A 22133-nucleotide genomic window follows, 5' to 3' on the forward strand; every position below is an offset into this window, starting at 1 on the left:
CTCTTCTATTGATGCTCATGATTGGCTTAGAAGGGGAGTTAAGGGTTCTCAGCTATCACTTTTTCTGTTGGAGTTTGGTGGTCTTGGCGACATCGGAATCTTATGTGTATGGGTGGTGAAACTTGGTCTTTGCATCGCCCGTCTTATAACATAAAGAACTCGATTGAGAGCATTCTAGTTAGTTTTCCTCCTTCGCTACCGCTGCTATGGCTAACAAGTACAACAGATGGAATAATAATAATATCTCGGGTGCAATTCTAAATGTGGACGGAAGTTGTCATGGTACTCCTACTAGAACCGGGTTTGGTGGAGTTCGCGAAACGACTCGAGTTTATTCATTGTGGGCTTCTCTCGATTTTATTCCAGTACTCTAATGATATCTTGTTGGCTGAATTGTCGCCTATCTATCACGGTATAACCATTGGCAAAAGATTTGGGTTATGCGGAGTTTGCTTGCTATTCGATTCTCTTGTTTGCATTAATCTTATTAATGGCCCCATTGAGAGGTACCACATATATGTTGTCCTTATCCAAGATATAAAACATTTGCTCCATCAAATCAATGTGACGAGTTTCTCACACTTTTAGAGAGGGGAACCAATGTGCGTACTTCATATCAAAGCTTGGAGCTTCTTCGATGTTGATCTTCTTCTTCATGAGTTGCCCCCCGATGGTCTTGTTAATCTTCTCAAAAGTGATGTTGATGGCACTTTGTTCCTCCGGGAGTAGTTCGTTTTTTTGTTTTTTTGTTGTTTCATCCATTTATTTTGTAACAAAAAAAAGTATAATATAAGAGAATGTTTGATATACGTAAGAAATTCTATAAGTTGTTGTTTTATTGAGAGAGAAAAAAGCGATACATATACATATATATATATATATATATATATATGGGTTTGCTAGGATACACCCACTAGTTTTTATTAAGGTGTGTTTTAGCAAAGATATAACTAAAAAGTTGTTAAATACACCTTAAGGTGAATGATGCTAAAACACTCCTTCTAATAAATAAGTGGGTGTATGTTAGCAACTCCTATAGGCATTTGCTAGAATACACCCACTTATTTTTAGAAGGTGTGTTTTAGCAAGTTATAACTAAAAATAGTTAAATACACCCTAAGGTGTAGCTTGCTAAAACACTCCCACATAAAAACTAGTGGGTGTGTTCTTAAAGCAAATCCCATATATATATATATATATATATATACACACACACACACATACATACATATATGTGTGTGTGTATATATACATATATATGTGTATATATACATAATTATGACATTTGACAAAAGAGAATTTAATTTAATTTGCAAAGAATAAAGAAAATACTCCCTCCGTTTCAAAATGAGTGTCGCATTAGCTAAAAAAAATTGTTTCAAAATAAATGTCACTTTCGATTTTCAATGCAATAATAACTTTTTCTTTTCAATTGTACCCTTCAATTAATACTATGTTACACTACTTCCAAAGTATTATCTTTTCTTTAATGAAAAACAAACCAATAGTTGATTCGGATAATTTGGTAAAATTGCTATGACATTTGACTACTTTATTCCATTCTTTTCTGTGTGCAATTGGCTAAAGCGACACTCATTTTAAAACGGAGGGAGTATTTAGGATATGACTAAATTATTGGAGAGAGAGAGAGAGAAATGAGGAAGATAAAAACAAATTAGTGATGTGGAAAAAAATAGATTAAAAAAAATTGATTTTTAACTTGAAGAAAAAAGGTTTCTAAATAAATTTTTTATTCTTATCAAATAAGTAAGACTATTACACCCCTTTTATCGACCATGAATATTAAATAGTAAAAGATAATTAAGTAGAGGGCAAAATTGAAGAAAAAATGTTACACTAGAGCACAACATTTTTTTATACAAGGCAAAAATAAGTTTTTTTTAATTGTGTCCAATATTGTTCCTTCTATACATATTTTTTAAGATGGGTGTACAGTACTATATTATGTTACCCAATAGGTGGCATTTAACATGGGAAAGTCTAAAACTTTCCCACCATAGGTCAGTTGATTTTTACCATTAGATTAAAAAAGAATACCTATTTTATTATGGTCTGTCTGCACTAGATTTTTTTTCTTTCACTTTCATTGTCTTCAACCTCTACCTATGGAATTTTACGGTCACTTTCAATGAAGAAGAACAACATAAAACAGCAACAAGAACCACACAAGTCCAATAATCATCATCACAATAACCAATAAATCATGAAAATAATGAATTAAGGGTAACCTTATTCTTACTTGCTCAACATCTTGATGAACAAGTTCATTGCATTCAAAATTGATTTTTGCAGCATGCTCTAGAAATGAAGAAACTAACATAGACCCTTCAGACCCAAATCAGAAAAGAAAAAAGATAAGAATTTTAATACGAAAACAAAGAAAGATGAAGGAAAAGGAATAAGAAATATAGTTGCAACAAGGACGGCAAGAGTAAATCTAATTGAAACAAGGAGCACTCTGCATCTTCTCCTGTAATTCTTGCAACTAAAAATCAAATACCTACAAAACTAAATTCATTAAAACAATGAAATTTGAACCAAAATGAAAACTTTGAGGAAAAAAGTGAAAGGAGAAAGACCCATATTTCATCTTCCCAAAATCAAGACGTTCAATAGTAGAATGGTTGAAGGAGAGTTGAAATTGTTGTGTTTGAAGGAGAGTCACCGGTGGTGGTAGTGTTGGCCTGTTGCGTGAGAGACATGGAGGAAAGAGAAAGTGAAAAAAATCTAGTGGTGAAAGAACATGATAATACTGTGGTCTTCCTTTGATCAAACCACTAAATCCAAACTGACCCATGGTGGGAAAGTTTTAGACTTTCCCATGTTAAATGCCACCTACTGGATAATTGCAATCCACTATTAAGACAACAGCAATGTTAATATATTATATTATGTTACTCAATAATTGCAATCTACTATTAAGATAACAACATTTTTTTGAAAGAAGATAACAACAATATTAAAATATAAATTCAGGAAGATTATGTTTATTTTAGACCACGCATTCAGCAAGATTCTCAATATATATTTCATTAATGATCGGTTTAGCTGCCTAAAAAAAAAGTATGAGTTTAATTTGTTAATGAAGCAAAAACGACAAATGTGTGGTAGCAATATATAGTCGCTCTATGAGTTCAGTTACGCCTCATTCGTCCAGAGCATCGACGAGGTAAATATATGGCTGCAATCCAAGTCCTCTCTACCCATACAATCAAGTCACCAAATTCAATTGATCAAAAAATTGATTTAACTCCATGGGATCTCCGGTACCTACTAATTGCACCCACCAAAAAGGGTCTTCTTTATCACCATCCTCTTGTGCCAAATCAAATTCAACATCTGAAACACTCTCTATCTTCTGCCCTTGCCTTTTTCCCACCACTTGCAGGCCGTCTCGAAATAACAGATCACAAAGACAACACCATTTCATGTTCCGTCACATGCAACAATGCTGGTGCGCTCTTTGTCCATGCCTCAGCGGAGAACAATTGCGTAGGTGACATACTTGGATGCACCTACGTTCCTCCCATCGTCGATTCATTTTTTCCATTAATCGGAGTTCAAAACTACGAAGGCACGTCACAACCATTGTTAGCTGTGCAAGTGACTGAGTTAGTTGACGGCATCTTCATTGGTTTTACATTTAACCACGCGGTTGTTGACGGAGAGTCCACATGGCTTTTCATTAACTCATGGGCTAAAATCTCGCGTGGTTGTTGCAATCAAGTATCCAAACTCATAACGCTAGAACGTTGGTTTCCAAGTGGTATTCAACATCCCATACGATTTCCTTTCACTATAGAGCCACAAAAGAACGACTCTGATGATAACCAAAAATTCAATCCATCAGAGAGGTTATTCCATTTCACAAAGGAGAAAATCGCTCAACTGAAATTGAAAGCCAACATGGAGATTGGTACCAACAAAATATCATCCCTCCAAGCACTTTTTACACACCTATGGCGCTCTGTGATCCGTTCCAAACAATTTCACCCACACGAAGAAGTTTATTATATGGTCCCGATAGGAGCTAGATCAAGGTTTGTTCCACCATTGCCTGAAGATTATTTTGGAAATGCTGTTGAAGTTTGTAGGGTTACAATGAAAGCAGGACAGTTGTTGGAAGATGGTGGGCTTGGTAAAGGTGCTTGGGCGATACACAAAATGATTTCTTTGCAGTCAAATGAGAAGTTGAAGAATCACTACGAGTCTTGGTTGGGAAATCCAAACATTGTTAGATTTTTTAGTGCGACCAATAATAATACATTAGCCAATAGCAATTCCCCGTGGTTTGATGTTTATGGTAATGATTTTGGATGGGGAAAACCTGTGGCAATTCGCAGTGGAAATAAAATAAGTGGAATGATTACTGTATTTGCTGGAAAAGAAGAAGGTAGTATGGACTTTCAAGTGTGTCTTCCTCACAAGATTTTGGAGGCAATGGGAAATGACCATGACTTCATGGATGTTGTGTCTATTTAATGTGACTTTAAGGTTTGCAAAATCAGTTTGGTACTACGCTATTTCATGCTATGTTGATTTATACATGTATATTTATGTGTTTATCTTCTTGATCCAGGTATTTCTTCATTTGAAAGTTTAAGTGTGTGTTGTCAAAAATTGATTCGACTAAAAGTGAGTTAAAAATAAAATGAGTCTCATATTTATTTCTTCATGGATGTTTATCTTATTTATGTTTGGATATATTCATGTAAAAGTGAGTTGAATGATAAATTCAAGTGTTGAAATAAATTCTAGAATCAAAAGCTCCAAATTGTAGCTTGAAGTAGAATCAATTCCAAAGACAAAATCAATTATAATCGAAAACAACTTAATATATCTTAATCTATTTTACAACTCTAATCAATTATTCAATTTGGGTAAAACCAAACATGTACTAAATAACTTCACAAAGGTTTACTGTTAGAGGTTTGAGTCTCAACATTGGAATGTCTCAAGTAAATCGGGGACGGGGCTCAAAGGGAGACCAATAAAGAGAGGAGTTTTGCTCTCCACCCAAAGACAAATCACTCGCACCCTGCGGCCATTCCATTTTTACCCCCGCGTAAGTTAAGTCACGCCGCGCCCCTTAACATGCGCAAGTTGTGATTTATGCGTGACTTAACATGCGTTGCGCAAGTTAACTTGCGCGGCGTTAGTTAAGTCATTTATCGCCATACGTAAACACATTTCCCTCATTTCTCCAACTTCTCTACTTCGAAAATTCCCCCCCCCCCCCCCCCCCCCCATATCCGATTTTCATCATTCTTGCACCATTCAAAGCCAATTTCTTCCACATTATCAAGTAAGTGATGATTACCCGACTTAATTGCATTTAACTTGTAGAAATTTTAGTTTTTTTTTTAAGAAATATGACATTTTTAGGTTTTTATAAATTTGGTTTGCATGTTAGTTTTGATGATTGTTAGTGATGAATTAACTTAGGAATTATTGTTTAGAAGTTGTTTAGAGTAGAATGTGGTAGTTTAGGGTCTACAAATTGTTAGATTAAGGTAGTTGTTTGAAAATTGCACACCATGTGTTTGGTAAAATGTCTCAATGGTAATTATTTTGTTTTTTTTATTGTGACTTATCAAATTAGTTAGCATATGGTTTGTTAATTTTTATTATAACATGTTTGATCGCAATGTGGTAGCAAATTGTTAATTTTTTTGGATTGAAATGACACCGTCGAAATATTAGTGTTGTTGTTGAATTGTTAGAAATGACACAATGTCCGTGTGAAAATGTGTTATTGATTTTTTGCTTCTTTAAATGTTGTGCGTATATGTCTAGGAGGAATACGTCTCGAGAGACCGCCCGAGCCGCCTCAAGAATGTGACCGACGGACTTAGGTTAGGGAGATCCGCCCCTACTAGTAGTGCACCGGAGGGAGAAGCAAGCACTACGCCCTCCTATGGCCGGTCGAGGGAGAGGTGGGGGCACGAGACTTGCTAGAGATGGAGATGATGCTGCGAGAGGGGTCAACGTCCCGGACGGGTCCATCCCGGACTATGGACCCGACGCGGTATCGGCAGCATTATGACGTCTATCGGCCACTCGCATGATGCGTATCGGTTTCATGAGCCTCGGCCTCACCGGTACCGGTTTGTTATTGAGGAGCCCGCCGTTGAGGAGCCGCCTGTTATTGAGGAGCCTCGGCGGAATGATGAGCACGAGCGGCCTCGGCGGCATGAGCGGCCCGAGCCTCGTTTTCGGGGGTGCCGAAGGTGGTGTACGAGGCCGGTCCGACGGCTATGCAGGGGGCCTTCGAACTCTCGCTTTTACCTAACTTTGGTGGACATGTGGCATGTAGGATATTGGTTGATGCCGATGTAAGTATAATTTAATGTTTATTTTACTTATTTTTTGTTTTAAAATTCAATTAAAATAATTAATGTTGTTTATTTTACTTCTTAGTGTTTATTTTACTTCTTTTACTATTTATACAACTTATTCTAATTATTATTTTACTTATTTAATGTTAGAATTAACATTTATGTTAGCATATATTTAATGTTTGTTTTACTTATTATTTATTTAACGATTTATTGTTTGTTGTGTTTTGTTTTTGTATTTCGGTTTCGAAGAAAACATAGGGTGAAAGGTATCTCCCACGGAAAGAAGGCTGGGCATTAAAAATTTGGCATTGCCTATTCCGGGGGAACAAAATGAGTGGTTTTGGAGTGAAGTGAATATGTCCGGTCCGACTCCCCTCCCGACAAGTGGGTATGAGAACTTATCTCACGGGTTTGTACGTGCGATGACGAGAGAGATGGCATGAGGAGACCAGCGGCTTCCATCTACCTGTTGGAGAGATGACCATCACACTAGATGATGTGGCGTGTCTCCTAGGCATTCCCATCACCGGGAGACTCCTTCCCGATAGAGAGTTAACCCGTGAGGAGGGGTTAGAGATGATGCGGACAGGGCTCATCGTTTACGAGAGGAGGATGCCGCTAAGGAGCCGATAAAACAGGTGGTTCTCACATCGGTTTTGGTGTACTAAAGAGGCGATATGAGGAGCTCTTGAATAGGTGTAATCGCCTTCTTGAGGTTGACACGATGGAGGAGGAGAACGAGCGAGCCTCGTAGTTAGATTAGCCTCGCGTTAAGGCGTTTACGTTGCTCTTGCTTGGGCCGGACCATTTTTCCGCCAAGAACAGAAAAACATTAATCGCTTGCGCCGCAAGATATGGACGAGTTGGACAACCGGTCATGGGGTGGGATGGGACTTGCTTTCCTATATGACCGGCTATCTCTTACCTCCGACTCATCTGTGGCCTCCATTGGCGGTTACATGACATTGCTTGTGGTAATAATTGTTTTTCTTCTTTTTTACTTATTGGATCGTAAATGTTTAGTTGTTTGTATAATTCTTGCGGTAATATAAATATTTGTTTCTTTGTGTTTGCGGGGATGGACTTTGGCGCACTTCTCGAACATCATTCCGAGGATTGATGATGATGCCTACGACCCTACTTGTTTCCCCACTTCGTGAGTCAATGGAAACCTCCCGTGGGCTTTACCGATCCTCGTCACTACAGAGCCGCCATCGATGCGATGGACCTTTCTCATGTCACCTGGATGACGTACGAGAGACGACGACACCTCACGCCCTTTCGGGATATATGCTTGGTACTCGGGATGGATCATGGCCGGCAAAGACGGGATGGTCCGTCACTTGCCGTAGCGGGTTCTTAGGCGCACGGGTATGTCCGCAGAATTCCCTGTGCCTCCTACAAACATAGAGGATCTTGCGGCGGATGATGTGGCCCATGCCTTCACCGAGTTTGCTCTACATGTCCTCGGCCATCAGCCAGGGGTCATCCGGTTCCGGATAACCGGCCATGGGATCATACTAGGGGGTACATGAGATGGTTCGTTAGAGTATCACATCCTATTGTGAACCCCCGCGGCCATTCCCGACTACGCCCGGATGCCCCTCCTCGTCCCGTCCCCGCTTACGAGGGGATTCTTGTTGAGCGACGGTGGGCCGGACATCCTCCGACCCATACCGGATCATCAGCAACATCGGGACTAGAGTGGACGGTGCACTTGGGCATCAAGATGTGTTTGGTAATCCAGAGGTTCTTCGCATCATACGGGGCATACGATCTGAGTGGAGCATGCCGGAGCGCGGATGCCGACACCACGGAGGAGGAGTAGGAGTCCACGGGATGGACCGGCATGACTTGGCTTTTATGTTTTGGCGACTCGTGTAGTTTTATTTTTTGTTTGACATTTAGTTGGATTTCGTTGTACTCCGATTACGCTTACGCTTTTTAGCGTTTTTATGACATTATCCGTTATGTTATTCGCTTATTTTATTCCGTTATTTTTCGTAATATAATTATGAGTTGCTCTTGATTGAATGTATTATTGAATGAATGATGAAAATTTCGTTATTGAATGAATGTATGAAAGAATGATTGAAAAACGAGGGAAAAAAGAGGTTTTCGCCTCTTACGGTTGTATGCACAGAGTGTGCGTGAGTTAACTCACGCATGTGCAATTGGGTGCGTAATGGGTGCGTGAGTTAACTCACGCAAGGTGTTTTAACACATGCGTTACTTAAGTTGCGCAACGCATGTTAACTAACGCATAGTTTTACACTTGCGTTTGTTAACATGCGCAAGGGTAAATATGGAACGGCTGGGGTGGGAGCAAAACGTGCTTTGGGTGGAGAACAAAATTCTAAAGAGAGATCTATGATCCAACCTCCATCAAGTTAAATTTAGTCTGGCTTTTTTAATAGAGAACATTAAGGCTTTTCTTCAACAAAAGGAAAAAAAAAAAACATTTAAGGCTTAAAAAAAAAAATCTGTTTTTAACTGAAAAGTAAAGTATACGTACCATTTAAAAAGCCTCATAGGCATCACAAGAATTTCTATCCTCTAAAAATGACTAGAGTGAGAAAATTAAGTTTTTTTATTTTAACAAACTCATAAGAATCATAAACATATTTAAAATCCTAAAAATTTAAGCATACTGGTCGATATGTAAAACTTACTCTATAAAATTATGGGTAAAATTTACTTTTAATCGCATAGAAGATCTCACATTCAAGTTTTTTATTTTCAAGTTTGGTCACCCTCTTTGGCTTTTCATTGACTGATAAACAAAAATCTACATCAACACTTATCCACGTAGACGCCACATCATGTGATCAGAACTCAGAAGGCTGGTATAACTCGCCAAAGTTTCATATTACATGCAAATTGGAACCATAAACTTTTAAGTTTCCTATGAAGAAACCAGAGCACCACGAAGTTCAACTAGTGCCTCTGCTTCATTAATTGCATCCATCACTTCAAGTTTGCCCCTAGTCACAGCTTCATCCATTGGAGTCCTCTCATAACTGTTTAAAACACTAACATTAGCTCCAGCAATGATTAATTTCTTCACAACCTCAACATGCCCATTGAGGCACGCCCAATGAAGAGGTGTATTCTTTTCCACATTTTCTGAATTAAGATCCGCTCCTTTACTGATTAAATACTCCACAATATTAATATGTCCATTTGCTGCAGCCATATGAAGAGCAGTTCTTCCTTGATCATCCTTGGAATTAAGAGGAACACCATTGGATGTTAAGCTCACAACATCATCCATGTCATCATATCTTGCTGCCTCAAGCAAGGCTTCAATATTCTCTGTCATCGTCTCAGTTGGGTCCTGGATATTGATGTTATCTTCGACTGCTCCCATATTAAGATGGTACCTGACCTCACTCACTGCTCAGGTTGCAGAAGAGGAACCAAAGAACCTGCAACTAAAAGTCAACACAATTCTTTAAGAAAGATGGTTCAACAAAAATAAAATAAAAACAACAACCACTATAAATTACATCAATACAACTCTTTTAAACTAAATATGAATCCTACTAATATAAAACTAATAGAAAGGACTAATATGGCAAATGGAAATGAAATTAAGGACCAAAAAGGAACAAAAAATAGTTGAGACCACCACAAAATAAGTGAAGGGATCAAATGACGGACTTTGCCAAACTATTAACAGTAAGGTGTTGGGAGCAAGGTATGATATACAAGCAACAACTCATCCAAGGCCAACCAACTTGGGAATAGAAAATAAAACTTCAGTATGGTGGAGGGATTTGTGCAAGATAAGTTAGGAGGAGGCAAGCTTATAGATTGGTTCCACCAAATACATGATTTTGGCATGATGCTTGGATAGGTGTAACTCCTCTCCGAGAAATGTTCCCAAGATTATACTCATCATCGGAACAAAGAGAGGACTTGGTGGCGGATATGGGAGAATGAATGGGTTGAAGGAGTATGGTTGTTTGGGAAAAATGTTTGTTCAGGAAGAAGAGAGATATAAGTTGCTTAAGGATTTAAATTTTCCTCTGAACTTGACGCGGGAACAAGATGAATGGTGTTGTTAGGTTAATGCCCAAGGTACTTTCACAGCTAACGCTGCTTATAATTTTCTGATAATAACTTCACTTCTATGAATCCTTCTTTGCCGGAAAGGGTTAATTGTTGGCTAAGTTATGGGAGAGTTATGCACCATCCAATGGGGTAGTACTCTCTTGGCAAATGTTATTAGGCCACCAACCTACAACAGCAAATCTCTATAAGAGAGGAGTTTCTGGGAGAGGTGAAGAGCCATCATGTGTGTGGTCTCCAAGACAAAGGGAATCGGAATGGGATTTGTTGGGGAAATTCGGAATGGGATTTTCAAGTGGCTTGAAGTGATTTCAGTGATCCTGGGAGATCTTTTATGCTATTAAGAAGGTTTTGCTTCTTCTATTAAAAAGGGAAGGTGCCAAAAGGGTTGTTGTTAATTTAGCATACAGTCTTGTAGTCCTTATGGAAGGCTAGGAATGACGGCATTTTCTGCTCAAAAGTGGCGAGGTAGTAGAAGGGATAAAATACTTGTCGTGGCAATGGTTTTTGGGAAAATAATTAGGTAATTAGGATATCCTTGTTTATTTTATGAATGGTATGTAAACCCAATAGCATGTATTGGGAGTTAATTGGATACTTGGATTATTTTGGTCTGTATAGTAGTACTTGTACTGATAACTTATTCCCTGATTTAGGGTGCAGTACCACTTGTAATTAAACCTTATCGTATTGAAGGTATATCGTTTTGCTGTTAAAAAAGAATCATAACTATCCTACAGATTCAATACATTATCTTTGGATAAATAAATTTCATAAGTCTTAGAACTGTGACTATCTACAGTTTCGGCATTTACAAGACACTGAAACAACGAAGGTAAACAAAAACTGCTCAAAATACACGGATTATAAACTACAAAAATTTTCTATCAATGAAACACGGACACTCCTCGGATTAGGTGTGTCGACGCGTGTCGGACACCGACACATATGATCACATTGAATTATGTCATTTTCCCAAATTATTGTCGATGTTGGCATATCGAAGTCCGTGTAGTGTCCGTGCTTCATAGGTTGATATATTTAAGCACAAAAGTGAACTGTAATTATAATTAGGCGAAAGTTAAATAGATGAAAAAGCTTGAAAGGCACAATTCATATCCGAAATGAAACTTGAATTTTCATCATCTTCAAAAGAAAGATATCAAATTTTGAAGCTAATAGAACAATTATAGATTACTCTTCAATATAGTAGACAGACAGTAACTAATTACTCTTCAGTATAATCAAGTGTAACAAGATAAGTTAGTAAGAAAAAAAAAACAGAGACTATGATTTCAATCGTTTCATAAAAGCACATCGAAAAATTATAAATGAGAAGGAAAAAAAAAACATTGAAAAAATCGAAGAAGAAGAATGAAGGAGCATAGAAAACCTGCCAAGCAATTCGACGAAGACAGAGGAAGGCAAGTGGACAGCTGCGGGAAAGGCAAGGAAGACGTCGGCGGCGGACGAAGCCAGGGAAGACGGCGGCGACAGAGTTGCAATGTGGAAGAGGGTTAGGGTTCAGATGTCACAGTTTCACTTTGTTTGAAAAAGAGGAAAGAGAAATTAAGAAATTAAACAGGTGTAAACCAAATTTGTTTTGTGAAACTGAAATGTCTTGGCTCTTTTTTTTTTTTTTGGCTGGGTAGTTCAATTTTTTTTTTTTTGGCTAAATTAAACGGTTGATCCCTAAATTCATGTGTTTCATTTTCATCTTATAATAAATTTCTAATTTTTTTACCAAAAATTGCCGAGTAAGTCGTTTTTCTCCTTGCCTTTTGTTGAAACAAGTGATTTTCACATCTATTTTGTTTTTTTATTTTTTTGTGATTTTGTCTTCTTCTTGTGACGTTGGTTTGTTCGTCGTCTTTGTGCGGCGTTGTTTATCTTTCTTGTTTCGTTTAGATATTTGTCTGTTTTAGATTGTCGATCGGTTTTGATCTAGTGCGGATTCAATCAATGACTTTGGTGTCGTACATGTTGCGTATCCGGAGACATGGCATTTCATAGACTTGACTATAGTCATATGTGTAGGCTTTTGTACTTTGTCGTTTTATGCAATTAACATCGATGTTGTGAGTTTGTTCGCATATTCGTCATTTTTGTTTTTAGCGAATTCGCATTGTATCGATGTACTCTATCATTTTGAATGAATGAATATCATTTATTTTTGTCAAACTCATTGGTTTTGGTCTTTTGAATAAGCTTCTCCCAATCAATTTCTATTAATTTTAACACATCAAATCACAATTTTTCGACACAAAATGTGCATGTTTCAGTATTATATAATGTACAAAATTTGGAATGTGACGTTAATAGCAATGTTTGAATTGTTTGTGGTGTGTTTAATGTATTTGATAGATTTGTGTCATTTTAAACGTTTATTTTGAAATTAGTTATAATCTAAAATGATGTTGTGGTTATAAATAGTCTTGCATTCTTTTCTATTTTCATTGCAAATCCCCTCTTCATTCGTTATTCACTTTTTTATAGTTTTCATTTCGGAATGAATATGATGTCATGGTCACTACTAAACATTCTTACAATCTCCTAAATTGTTGTGCGCTTTTTGTGAGGATGGTACGATAGTCACAGAGACATTCTTAATGATTATAATACGTTTTTTTGAGTTTTTCCTGTGAGGATTTGAATTATGTAATCTGAATTTGGGTAAAATAAGAAGTTCAAAGAGTGTGCAAAATAGACGGAAGGTGGAAAAAATCTCTTTTTAAAATATACTTTGGACTTTTGAAATTTAGAATGGTTTAGTTATTCATTTGCAATCAAGAGATTTTTTTCACACCCCTCTGCAATATGTGTGCATATTTTGATACATTTGAGATGTTTTGTGTATATGTAGTCGTTGGGTTATGTATACCGTGCGATAAGTCCGATTTGAAAACTATTTTTTACATATTTTTTGACAAGTTTGTCTATAGATTAAATTTATCTTTAAAACATGTAATGTTTTTTGCACTTGAAATGTTAGCGTTGTGACAAAAGTTTAGTTTTATATGCATTATTAGTGTCATCTTAACTAATAAAACATTTTAGATTTGAACAAGATGGTGGTTTTAAGAAATCATGAAAGTAGTAGTTCCATTATTAGGTGAGGCTTTGTGGATAAGTTATCCAACATCAATGAAAATTTCCTGCATAGTTCACAAATACTTGTAAGATATTTGCTTTTGAGAGCATATAAGATATTTGTTATTATTTTTTTTAGATAAATAAAATTTTAAAGTTTTTAGAAGCTCAAACTCATCAGTAGAGTAATCAAAATTAAAATTCCGATCACGACGTCCGACCTAATAATTTTAATATTTTTGTCAATTGTGTTAAGACATGTGAAATGAGATATTTGTTACTCATAAGGTAATTTATAATTCACTTACACGATTAATTACGTAGATAATTTGCATAAGATGATCGATAAATTACCTGCAATTCCCTTCAAAGGGAAACCTAAAAAAACCCTATTTTTAAGTATATATGCTTTCTTCATCCTTTACCCACAAACTCTAACCAAAAAACAAGATAACTTGAAAACCAAACTATTGATAGATTCGAAAAGACCGAACCAAGCCCATTCAGCATCACCAATGGGTTGTGGTGACGACGCAACGAAGACGACACGGTTGAAGGCCGCCGGAACGGCGACAAGGACTTAGTAGTAGACGACGAAAATGACCACCGACCAATTGTCTCCGGCTCTGATGTATAATCGGGTTCGACAACTTTCTTCACAACCTTCTTCCCGCTCCGTAGCCGCTTCGTAAAAGGCGAGAAGAAACAACCTCGACGAAGTCACGCACTCCGGTTGCGCAAGAAGGGGCCGTTCAAACCGCCATCTCTCAGTAACCGACCTTAGGACTTGACCGGAAGGAGCGTGTACGGGAATCCACCGGAGATAACTTGTAGGAGCCGAGTTGTGGTGGAGGTTTGAGCTTGAATGAGGGAGATTCCGGGTTTTGATGATGATGGTGGTGAGGAATGGGGAGTCCTGGTTTGATTTCCCATTTGAATGGAACTGATCCTGGCTTCTTGAATGAATCATCTTCCGCCACAACCATTGTTTTTTGTTTTGAATTTGATTGTTATTCTTATTCTAAGGGTTCGATATGTTAGAGGGAATGCATTTATTAATGTTGTAGATGAGTTACGGTGCTTGCGAAATCAAAGGCATGGATTAGTGGGGACTCTTCAGTTTTATTGGCCCACACTAGTGGAACTTGATATGAGTTGAGTGGCTGACTTTGTTTCTCTTTTTGTTTTCTTGTCTTCACCAGTGCTATTTGCTTACTACAAATTAGAATAGGCCACGCAAGCCACACACCATGTGACTAAGCTTTCTATTTATATCAATCTAATTTGGTATTGGTACTCTCTCCTTCAAAATTTTCGTTGCATTTTTATAATACACTCTATTTACATAATTTATTTTCATCTTATTTTTTATGTTAGTATTTAAGATATTGTTCGATTTGTTTTGATAAATATTTTTAAAATATTAAATTTTAATAACTTTTTTACTATAGATAATTAAAGATATCGGTAATCAAAATTATGTCTTAACATATGTAAAATGATTAATTTCGACTTGTATTTGAAAACAAAACAAGTACTATAACACAATTTGTTAGAATTGCACTATGTTTGGCCCGAGTTTAAACTTTGAATTTGACAGAAAAATATTGGAACCTGCAAACAAGTTATTTTTGTTTTGTTTAAATGCTAACAAGTAATGATCTAATAACATCTCTTCTCGTCTTTTTAAAAAGAAATGGTATTTGTTAGATCATTTTAGAATAACTTTTGGAACAACTTTCACTCTTTTATTCTCATTGTGTTTTTACTCTCTCTTCATTGCTTTGATTTTTGGGTTAATATTTATATTTCTTTATATATTTTTATTCTCATTGTGTTTTTACCCTCTCTTCATTGCTTTGATTTTTGGGTTAATATTTATATTTCTTTATATATTTTTAGTTGTCCTACAAATTGTTGTTCAAATAACATACATTTCTTTTTAAAGACTGACTTTGAGTTTGACACACTATTAGTATTATTAAGTGGGTTTCAAAACACCATATTATACTTCGAAATGCATACATGTTTTAATTAAGGGTCATGCTTACTTGTATCTTTAGAACACATGTTAAGAATTCCATAAATGGTAAATATTTATTACAAACATTATTTTTCAATCTTTAGAATAATAAATTGACACAATTTCCTAGATAGAATTTTCACTTTAGGTTCTTAACACGTACCCTAAGCGCACAAGTTAACACTTTCCTTTAATTTAAGCGTAGTGTTAAGAACACTATACATTTTCAACACATGCTCTAACACTACTTTTTTAGGAAAATGCTAACAAATGTTTATAAGACATTGTCTAGAAACCCAAAAGAAGCTACTTTTACATGGGAAATGGTGTATTTATAACTTTGACATGTGTTTGATTTGTATTTTCAAGAAAAATTTATTTTATGTATTCCTTAAACAATGCATTCAAAACACTTGTTAGCATGACTCGTTTTTTTATTGGATAAAATCAACGTAGCATTGACTCAAAGAGTGATTGTTAAAAGAACTTCGGTAGCATTTCTCTTTGTCTCAATGATAAAAAAAAATTATGCAAACTTTGAAGCAGCCACATTTTTATATTTTTGTAGTTTCGTGAAACATTTTTTTTTATTTCAATGCTATGGTATCTTAAATAAATTTCGTCATGAAAATTTATATCGCTCAATTTGTCATCTCGGGTTCTTTCAATGATAGAAAAATAAAGAACAAGTTCATTTTCCTACAAAATTCTGTTGGATACCTCATTAGAGATGGAGATGCTCTAAGGTGAAGAAAAAAAATGGAGATACTCTAAGGTATACTTAAAAAAATTAAATACATCAATGGACACTTGTTTATACTTGCCTTCAAATTTTAATATTTTAAATTTCTTTTGAGAATTGAGTACATGGACTGACCTACTCTTTTAGCTTCATCCTTCTTGTCATGATTTGAATGAAATAAATAACACAAGAGTCAAGATCTCTCCTACATCAGTGGACGTAATTTCGATTATTTCTAGTTTGTTTTTTTGTTACAAATGTTTCCAAAAGTCCCCATTGAATACAACAGTGGACGTAATTTCGATCATTTCTAGTTTGTTTTTTTGTTACAAATGTTTCCAAAAGTCCCCATTGAATACAACAACAATTGAACTTTCAATTGTTAATATTAATAAATTATTTTTTTTAAGAAGCTAACACCACCATGCCAAATCAGGTGGGTTAATCTTATATTTCTTTTAAAATGCATAAAATATTATACAAATTAGTTTAATATACGAGAGAGTTAGACTTATATGATTATCTTCCATGGTGAAACTTGTGAAAAGGTACAAAAAATACTAGCTATCTACTCCCTCCGTCCTACAATAGATGATCCATTTGAAAATGTGCAATTTTGATCTAACTTATTTTGACCATATTTTTCTACAAATATACAAAGATAAATAATATCATATAAGATGTCGTTAGATTCGTCTCAATGAGTATTTTCAAAATATCAAATTTTTATAATTTTTTTATAATAAATTAGTAAAGTAATTTAAGATCAAAATTGTGCGTATGAAGTGTGTGATGAGGTCAATCGTGTCACTTGATATGGGACGGAGGAAAGTATCTAATAGTGCATTCTCACATCAACAAGATGGAGCACGTGTAATCATTAAGATGGGAACTTAACGGTGTTTAGGATAGAAGAAGAGGCGCTACTCTTTTGAAAGGGAAAAAGAACGATCTTAAATTGCTTGTTATGAGTAATGCTAGTTTACTATTTGAGGGTCAATGACGGGTTCCACTTTGGTGCCATTAATGAATGCACCAATAAGACCATCCAATTCCATCTCCACCACACACGCACATCACACACACATCCCCACACGGACCCACACACATCAACGGCCGTGATCTCTCGCTATGGCACCAATGGCACCATTTCTAAGTCACTGAAGTATTTCCCGTCAATGACTCACCACAGAATTACCAAGCAAGAACAGCGTTAGTCAAATGAATTATTTTGTCCATGTGGTAAAAGTGCTGGTACTTATCATTTTGACTAATTGTAGTTTCCTGGGCATAATAATATTCAGCGTGCCTATTAATTCCTCAGTACTGACCCTACAAAACAAATTTCCCCGATGTGACACCAAACATAGACTAACTGCTACACATGTTTGGGTGCAAAAGCAAAAAACTTGTTTCATTGTATATTCAATTAACCCGCTCATTTTTCCTCCTGACTATGGGCTCTATGCTAGTAGTAGAATACTTGCTTGGTACAGGAGCAATAACAGAGTGTAAAAACTTCCATATGGGTAAATTCTTCAAAAGTGAATTCTACAGAAATAGCAAATTAACAACAGGCTCCAACATCTTTTTTAAAAAAAAAAAAAAAAACAACGAGCTCCAACATGCTGACTATTTATTAGTTAACCCTCGTAAGCAAATCCTTCTGGCATGTTACATAAAGCTTGTATTGTATTGCTGACCACATCAAGAAGCTGCAAGTATTCATCAGCACCATCAACTAGGCACTGCAATTCCACAAGCAACAAGTAAGAATTGTAACCAACTTAATTAGGCTTGCAGACAAACTTTCGAAGCTCCTACAGAGATAAACAAAAGAAGGAAACCCAATATAATAAAAACTATTCCTAACTCTTGAAAGCGACAAGTGATTTCGGTTTCACCCATATATAGGGCCATTTATGTTGAAATTTAGTTTCTTTCCAGACATTAGTCACTTATAATCTCAAATCTGAACTATTCACACCTATATATTAAACTGAAGTACATCATCTCAGTGCCTGAGTGCCATTTGTAATTTCTCTAAATAGGTTTCAAATTCAAATTTTAACTTTATAATTTTAACTTTTTTTTTCAATCTATAATTTAATATTTAACATGAATTAATTATACATACATCTATAACTATTTGCAACAATTTCCTTTTATATATTTTAAATTTTATGTGCAACTTAAAATACTTGGAACAATCCATGAGAATATTGCTAGTTATGCAAAACCATATGCGCAGACAAGTGAAGGAAAAGGTGTTGAGGTTAGTGAGTATGTTAATTCCTAAAGGATCATAAGTAACCTTATCTGCTTCCCCCAGCTTCTTGGATATTCTTGCCTTCTGCTCATCTGATATGTCGTTTTCTTCAACAATAGCCTCAAACAACTGAAGGAAAAGACATCAGTTACATTGTAAAAGCCTTAGTTTGGTAAGCACGATTATCAACAAAAGAAGTTCCAGATGAAACTGGCAAAACAAGACCTGAGTTAGCATCTGAGAGACTGGATACCCCTCTGCAATGAAATTGTTGACTTCCTTGTTTGCTAAATCAAAATTACCACTTCTGCATGCTTTAAGAAGTGCCTCAACAACCTCCGCTGGAACAATCTGGTTTCAAGATTTTAGAAAGTCAGGAAAAGCAGGAAGGGAGAAAAATGTGGTTTTGTAACACAACCGAATGCACTAAAAATCAGCTCACTAAAAATCAGCTAAATGTGCAAGAATATGGTACTGAGCAAGAATAGATAACACATAGGAAGCATAAGGTAATAGACAACATCCAACGTTTCCTGAAATGGCATACAGGCTGCAATTTTGTGAACTTGTATATCAAAGTAGAACACTACAATGAACAGCAAAATAACTTTTAATCCATGTATTTAGTATTTTAAAAAATCAGGAAAGAAATCATTTCCAATAACGATAAGCCAAACAGGTAACTCACACCTTCCATACAGCTAATAATTATGTCAATCAGTAAGACAGAGTGCAATGTGCATCATCAGACTCAGACATGCAAACACCATACAGAAAAATGGACATAAACAACTTCAAAATGCATATCATTGTTTACTTTGATATAAAAACAGAACAGGCGACAGGAATTAGTCTGACAACCTACCCCAGACACAGAAATCAGATCCTTGGAAGAAATGGAAGATCCAAATAAGCGAGCCGCAGACTGAAAATGTTAATACTGGGTTAGTGAGAATAATAAATAAAAATGAGATACATAGATGCAATACTCAAAAGCTTGGTCATTATTATTGTTCAAGAAGAAATTAATCAGTACAAACTTCGTGAAGGCAAGTCAAATCATAAAAATATAAATAATCCCTTTATTATCACTAAGATTGTCTTGATTTAATTATGTAGTGGCAATATTTGTTTCAACTATAGTGCAGAAGAGAGTTCCACTTATGCCAACAAATTAGTTTTTAATGTAAGGTAAAAGCAAAATCTACATGGAATCAATTGAATATTTCTTTTATAATATTTTCGAAAGGAAGGAGCAGGTTGCAAATAAGTGCCTGTATTACAGATCTATTCTACCAAGTGTTAACAGAAAAAGATGATTATTAAGGCAGAAACAGCAAGAGTCCCATATAAGCTGAGTGTGAACCAACTCCCATTTTAAGCATAAGCAACCCCTCTAGCCCAATATGTATGTACGAACTCTCCAATTCACCATCTTGCAATTGAATTTATTTTTAAGAAAGCAGAAAGCTCAAAATTTAAAAGCTTGCATTCCTACAATTGAACTCTCCCATTTATAGCACATATGAACTCTCCACTGCATCAACTTTCCATTGGCTTTAATTATTGAACCAGCATTCGAAGACAAAAAAAGAATGAGGGCATGCTGGCTACAATTAAACGATTGTCAACACCGGATTTTTTTTTTTTTTGTAGCTTTGCAATAAATGATAGTTTGTCTATTTCCTAACATGTAGCATTATCAACAAAATTGCTAGTTCCCTAGTGGTAGTTAGTTTCACAAAGTCGTGCAGAATAAGCATCATTTAAGAAACGCACACATACATACATACATACATACATTATTCAAAGTGAAATGGCTCATTTATACAACAACAAAAAAAAAAACAGAAGAAAAAAAAACACCGTGTAATATTATCATTAAAATAGAAGCAACACACTTTTTTAATAGGAAGTAACATATGTTACATGTCTGAAGACATACTATGTTGATAAGGAAATGTGCTCACCTGCAAGTATGTTATAGCCCGACGAAGATCTCCTTGAGAAATATTACTTAAAGTTGAAAGCCCCTACAGATGCAAATATACTAAAACATAAGCCGCTATGATGTCAACAATACCTCTACAAACAATGGATCAAAACCATTAAAAATAGCACAGCCGCCATATAAGCTCTAAGGTTCCTACCTCAGCATCAAGGTAGATTCCTTCTTCTTTGCAGATGTATACTATTCGGCTGCTCATGATTTCTTCTGTCAGTGGCTTGAACCTGAATTTTGCACACCTTGAAGCAAGTGGTTCTATAATCCTACAAAAAAACGACAATCTTGTATAAAACCAATGTATTCCCTATTCTCAATATAGTGCTGACAAGAACAATAGGAAAAAAGACTATACAAAGTATTGTTTTAGCTTTATAATTTTCCTTTGTATTGATCATGATATTTCATATTTGTGCATACATTTTAATTTTCTTGCTGATATAAGAAAAACAAAGTATGTAATACTCAAACTAGAATAAAAACTTAATTTATTAAAACAATGGTAAATAAGTATATCAATTAAAATTTGATCTTAAACATACCAAAGCATTGGACAAAAATCAAAATTAATGAAAACCATGTACATCAAGGTGACTAAAACTCTCATTGAGTCCTTAAGAATGTGAAATTGAAAATGTCAAAGAAAAAAAAATCAGTAAATGGTTTAATAGAAAACTATGTACCTGCTAATGTAGTTGCATATAAAAAAGAACCTAGTAACTTTAGAGTAAGTTTCCATCGTCCGCCTTAGTGCATTCTGTAACCAAATTGCAGGTGGCATGAAATTATATATTAATTGAACAGGCAAAGCTGAATGAAAAACAGAGAAAACATACCTGGGCATCTTCTGTCATTGAATCAGCCTCATCCAGAACAATTATCTTATACGGTGGACACGGATAACCACTGAAATATCAGAAACCCAAAACATAAGTTACAGAAATCTTATAAAAAAGGGAAAAGGAAAAATAAAACTCAAAAGTATATTGGAGTTCACAATTCACATACTTCTTAGGCTTATTGGTACCGACAGCGACAGCAGCGAAATCTTTGATCTTAGTCCGAACAACGTTAATACCGCGATCATCACTAGCATTAAGTTCCAAAACCCTAGATTTATAGAGCTCAGGGCCGAAAAGCTGATGAGCGATAGCAAGGGCAGTAGTGGTTTTTCCAGTGCCGGGAGGACCATAGAAGAGCATGTGTGGGCACTGTGAGACGAAATTGAAGAGAATCAAAGAGTGTGTGTTGAGGAATGAATTAGGAAGAAAAGAGGGGTTTAGGGTTTAGAAATGGTGAATGAATTACTTACGCTTCCGGTTTCGAGGGTGTTGGTGAGTACTCGAACTACTTCTTCTTGGTGAGCTACGTCTTTCACTTGCTTTGGACGGCTGAAACAAATTGGGGAGAAATTAGAATTGAAATTGAAATCAGAGAAACAGAAAATTGGAATTGAAATTGAAATTGGAATGGAGATAAAGTGGTTACTATTTCTCGACCCATGGTTGAGTGCTCTGAATGATTGGCGCCATATTAATGATTTTTCTCTTCACGCAGTACACAATTCT

At 35.8% G+C, this 22133-nt stretch overlaps 2 protein-coding genes and 2 pseudogenes across 4 annotated transcripts; 1 reads left to right on the forward strand and 3 right to left on the reverse strand.

Annotated features, from left to right (window-relative positions):
- Positions 1-3031: 3031 nt before the first annotated feature.
- Positions 3032-4781, forward strand: LOC146941123 (uncharacterized; annotated as a pseudogene). Its single transcript, XR_015032256.1, has one exon. The product of XR_015032256.1 is annotated as an uncharacterized LOC146941123 (transcript).
- A 4265-nt stretch (positions 4782-9046) lies between these two features.
- On the reverse strand, positions 9047-14525 carry LOC146941124 (ankyrin repeat family protein). 2 transcript variants are annotated; one of them, XM_085754913.1, is made up of 2 exons: positions 11830-14525; positions 9047-9790 (listed from the first exon to the last, which is right to left on the reverse strand). In XM_085754913.1, exon 2 carries the CDS (start codon positions 9730-9732, stop codon positions 9268-9270), a length of 465 nt encoding a protein of 154 aa, XP_085611039.1. In that variant the 5' UTR covers positions 9733-9790; positions 11830-14525; the 3' UTR covers positions 9047-9267. The 2 variants fall into 2 exon arrangements, with proteins under 2 accessions (XP_085611039.1, XP_085611038.1); XM_085754912.1 differs by having other exon boundaries at positions 9047-9796; positions 11830-12054.
- On the reverse strand, positions 13786-14512 carry LOC146941125 (uncharacterized; annotated as a pseudogene).
- Positions 14526-17793: 3268 nt separating the features above from the next.
- On the reverse strand, positions 17794-22133 carry EMB1968 (ATPase family associated with various cellular activities (AAA)). Its single transcript, XM_085754914.1, has 11 exons — positions 22054-22133; positions 21878-21956; positions 21574-21776; positions 21402-21471; positions 21249-21322; positions 20711-20831; positions 20531-20593; positions 19426-19485; positions 18786-18911; positions 18606-18689; positions 17794-18039 (listed from the first exon to the last, which is right to left on the reverse strand). The coding sequence occupies exons 1-11, from the start codon at positions 22095-22097 to the stop codon at positions 17935-17937; spliced, it is 1029 nt and encodes a 342-aa protein (XP_085611040.1). The 5' UTR covers positions 22098-22133; the 3' UTR covers positions 17794-17934.

This window comes from Medicago sativa, chromosome 3 (genome assembly GCF_051527215.1).
Source record: "Medicago sativa cultivar Bolivia chromosome 3, Bolivia_mono, whole genome shotgun sequence".
In the NCBI taxonomy this organism is placed as follows: domain Eukaryota; kingdom Viridiplantae; phylum Streptophyta; class Magnoliopsida; order Fabales; family Fabaceae; genus Medicago; species Medicago sativa.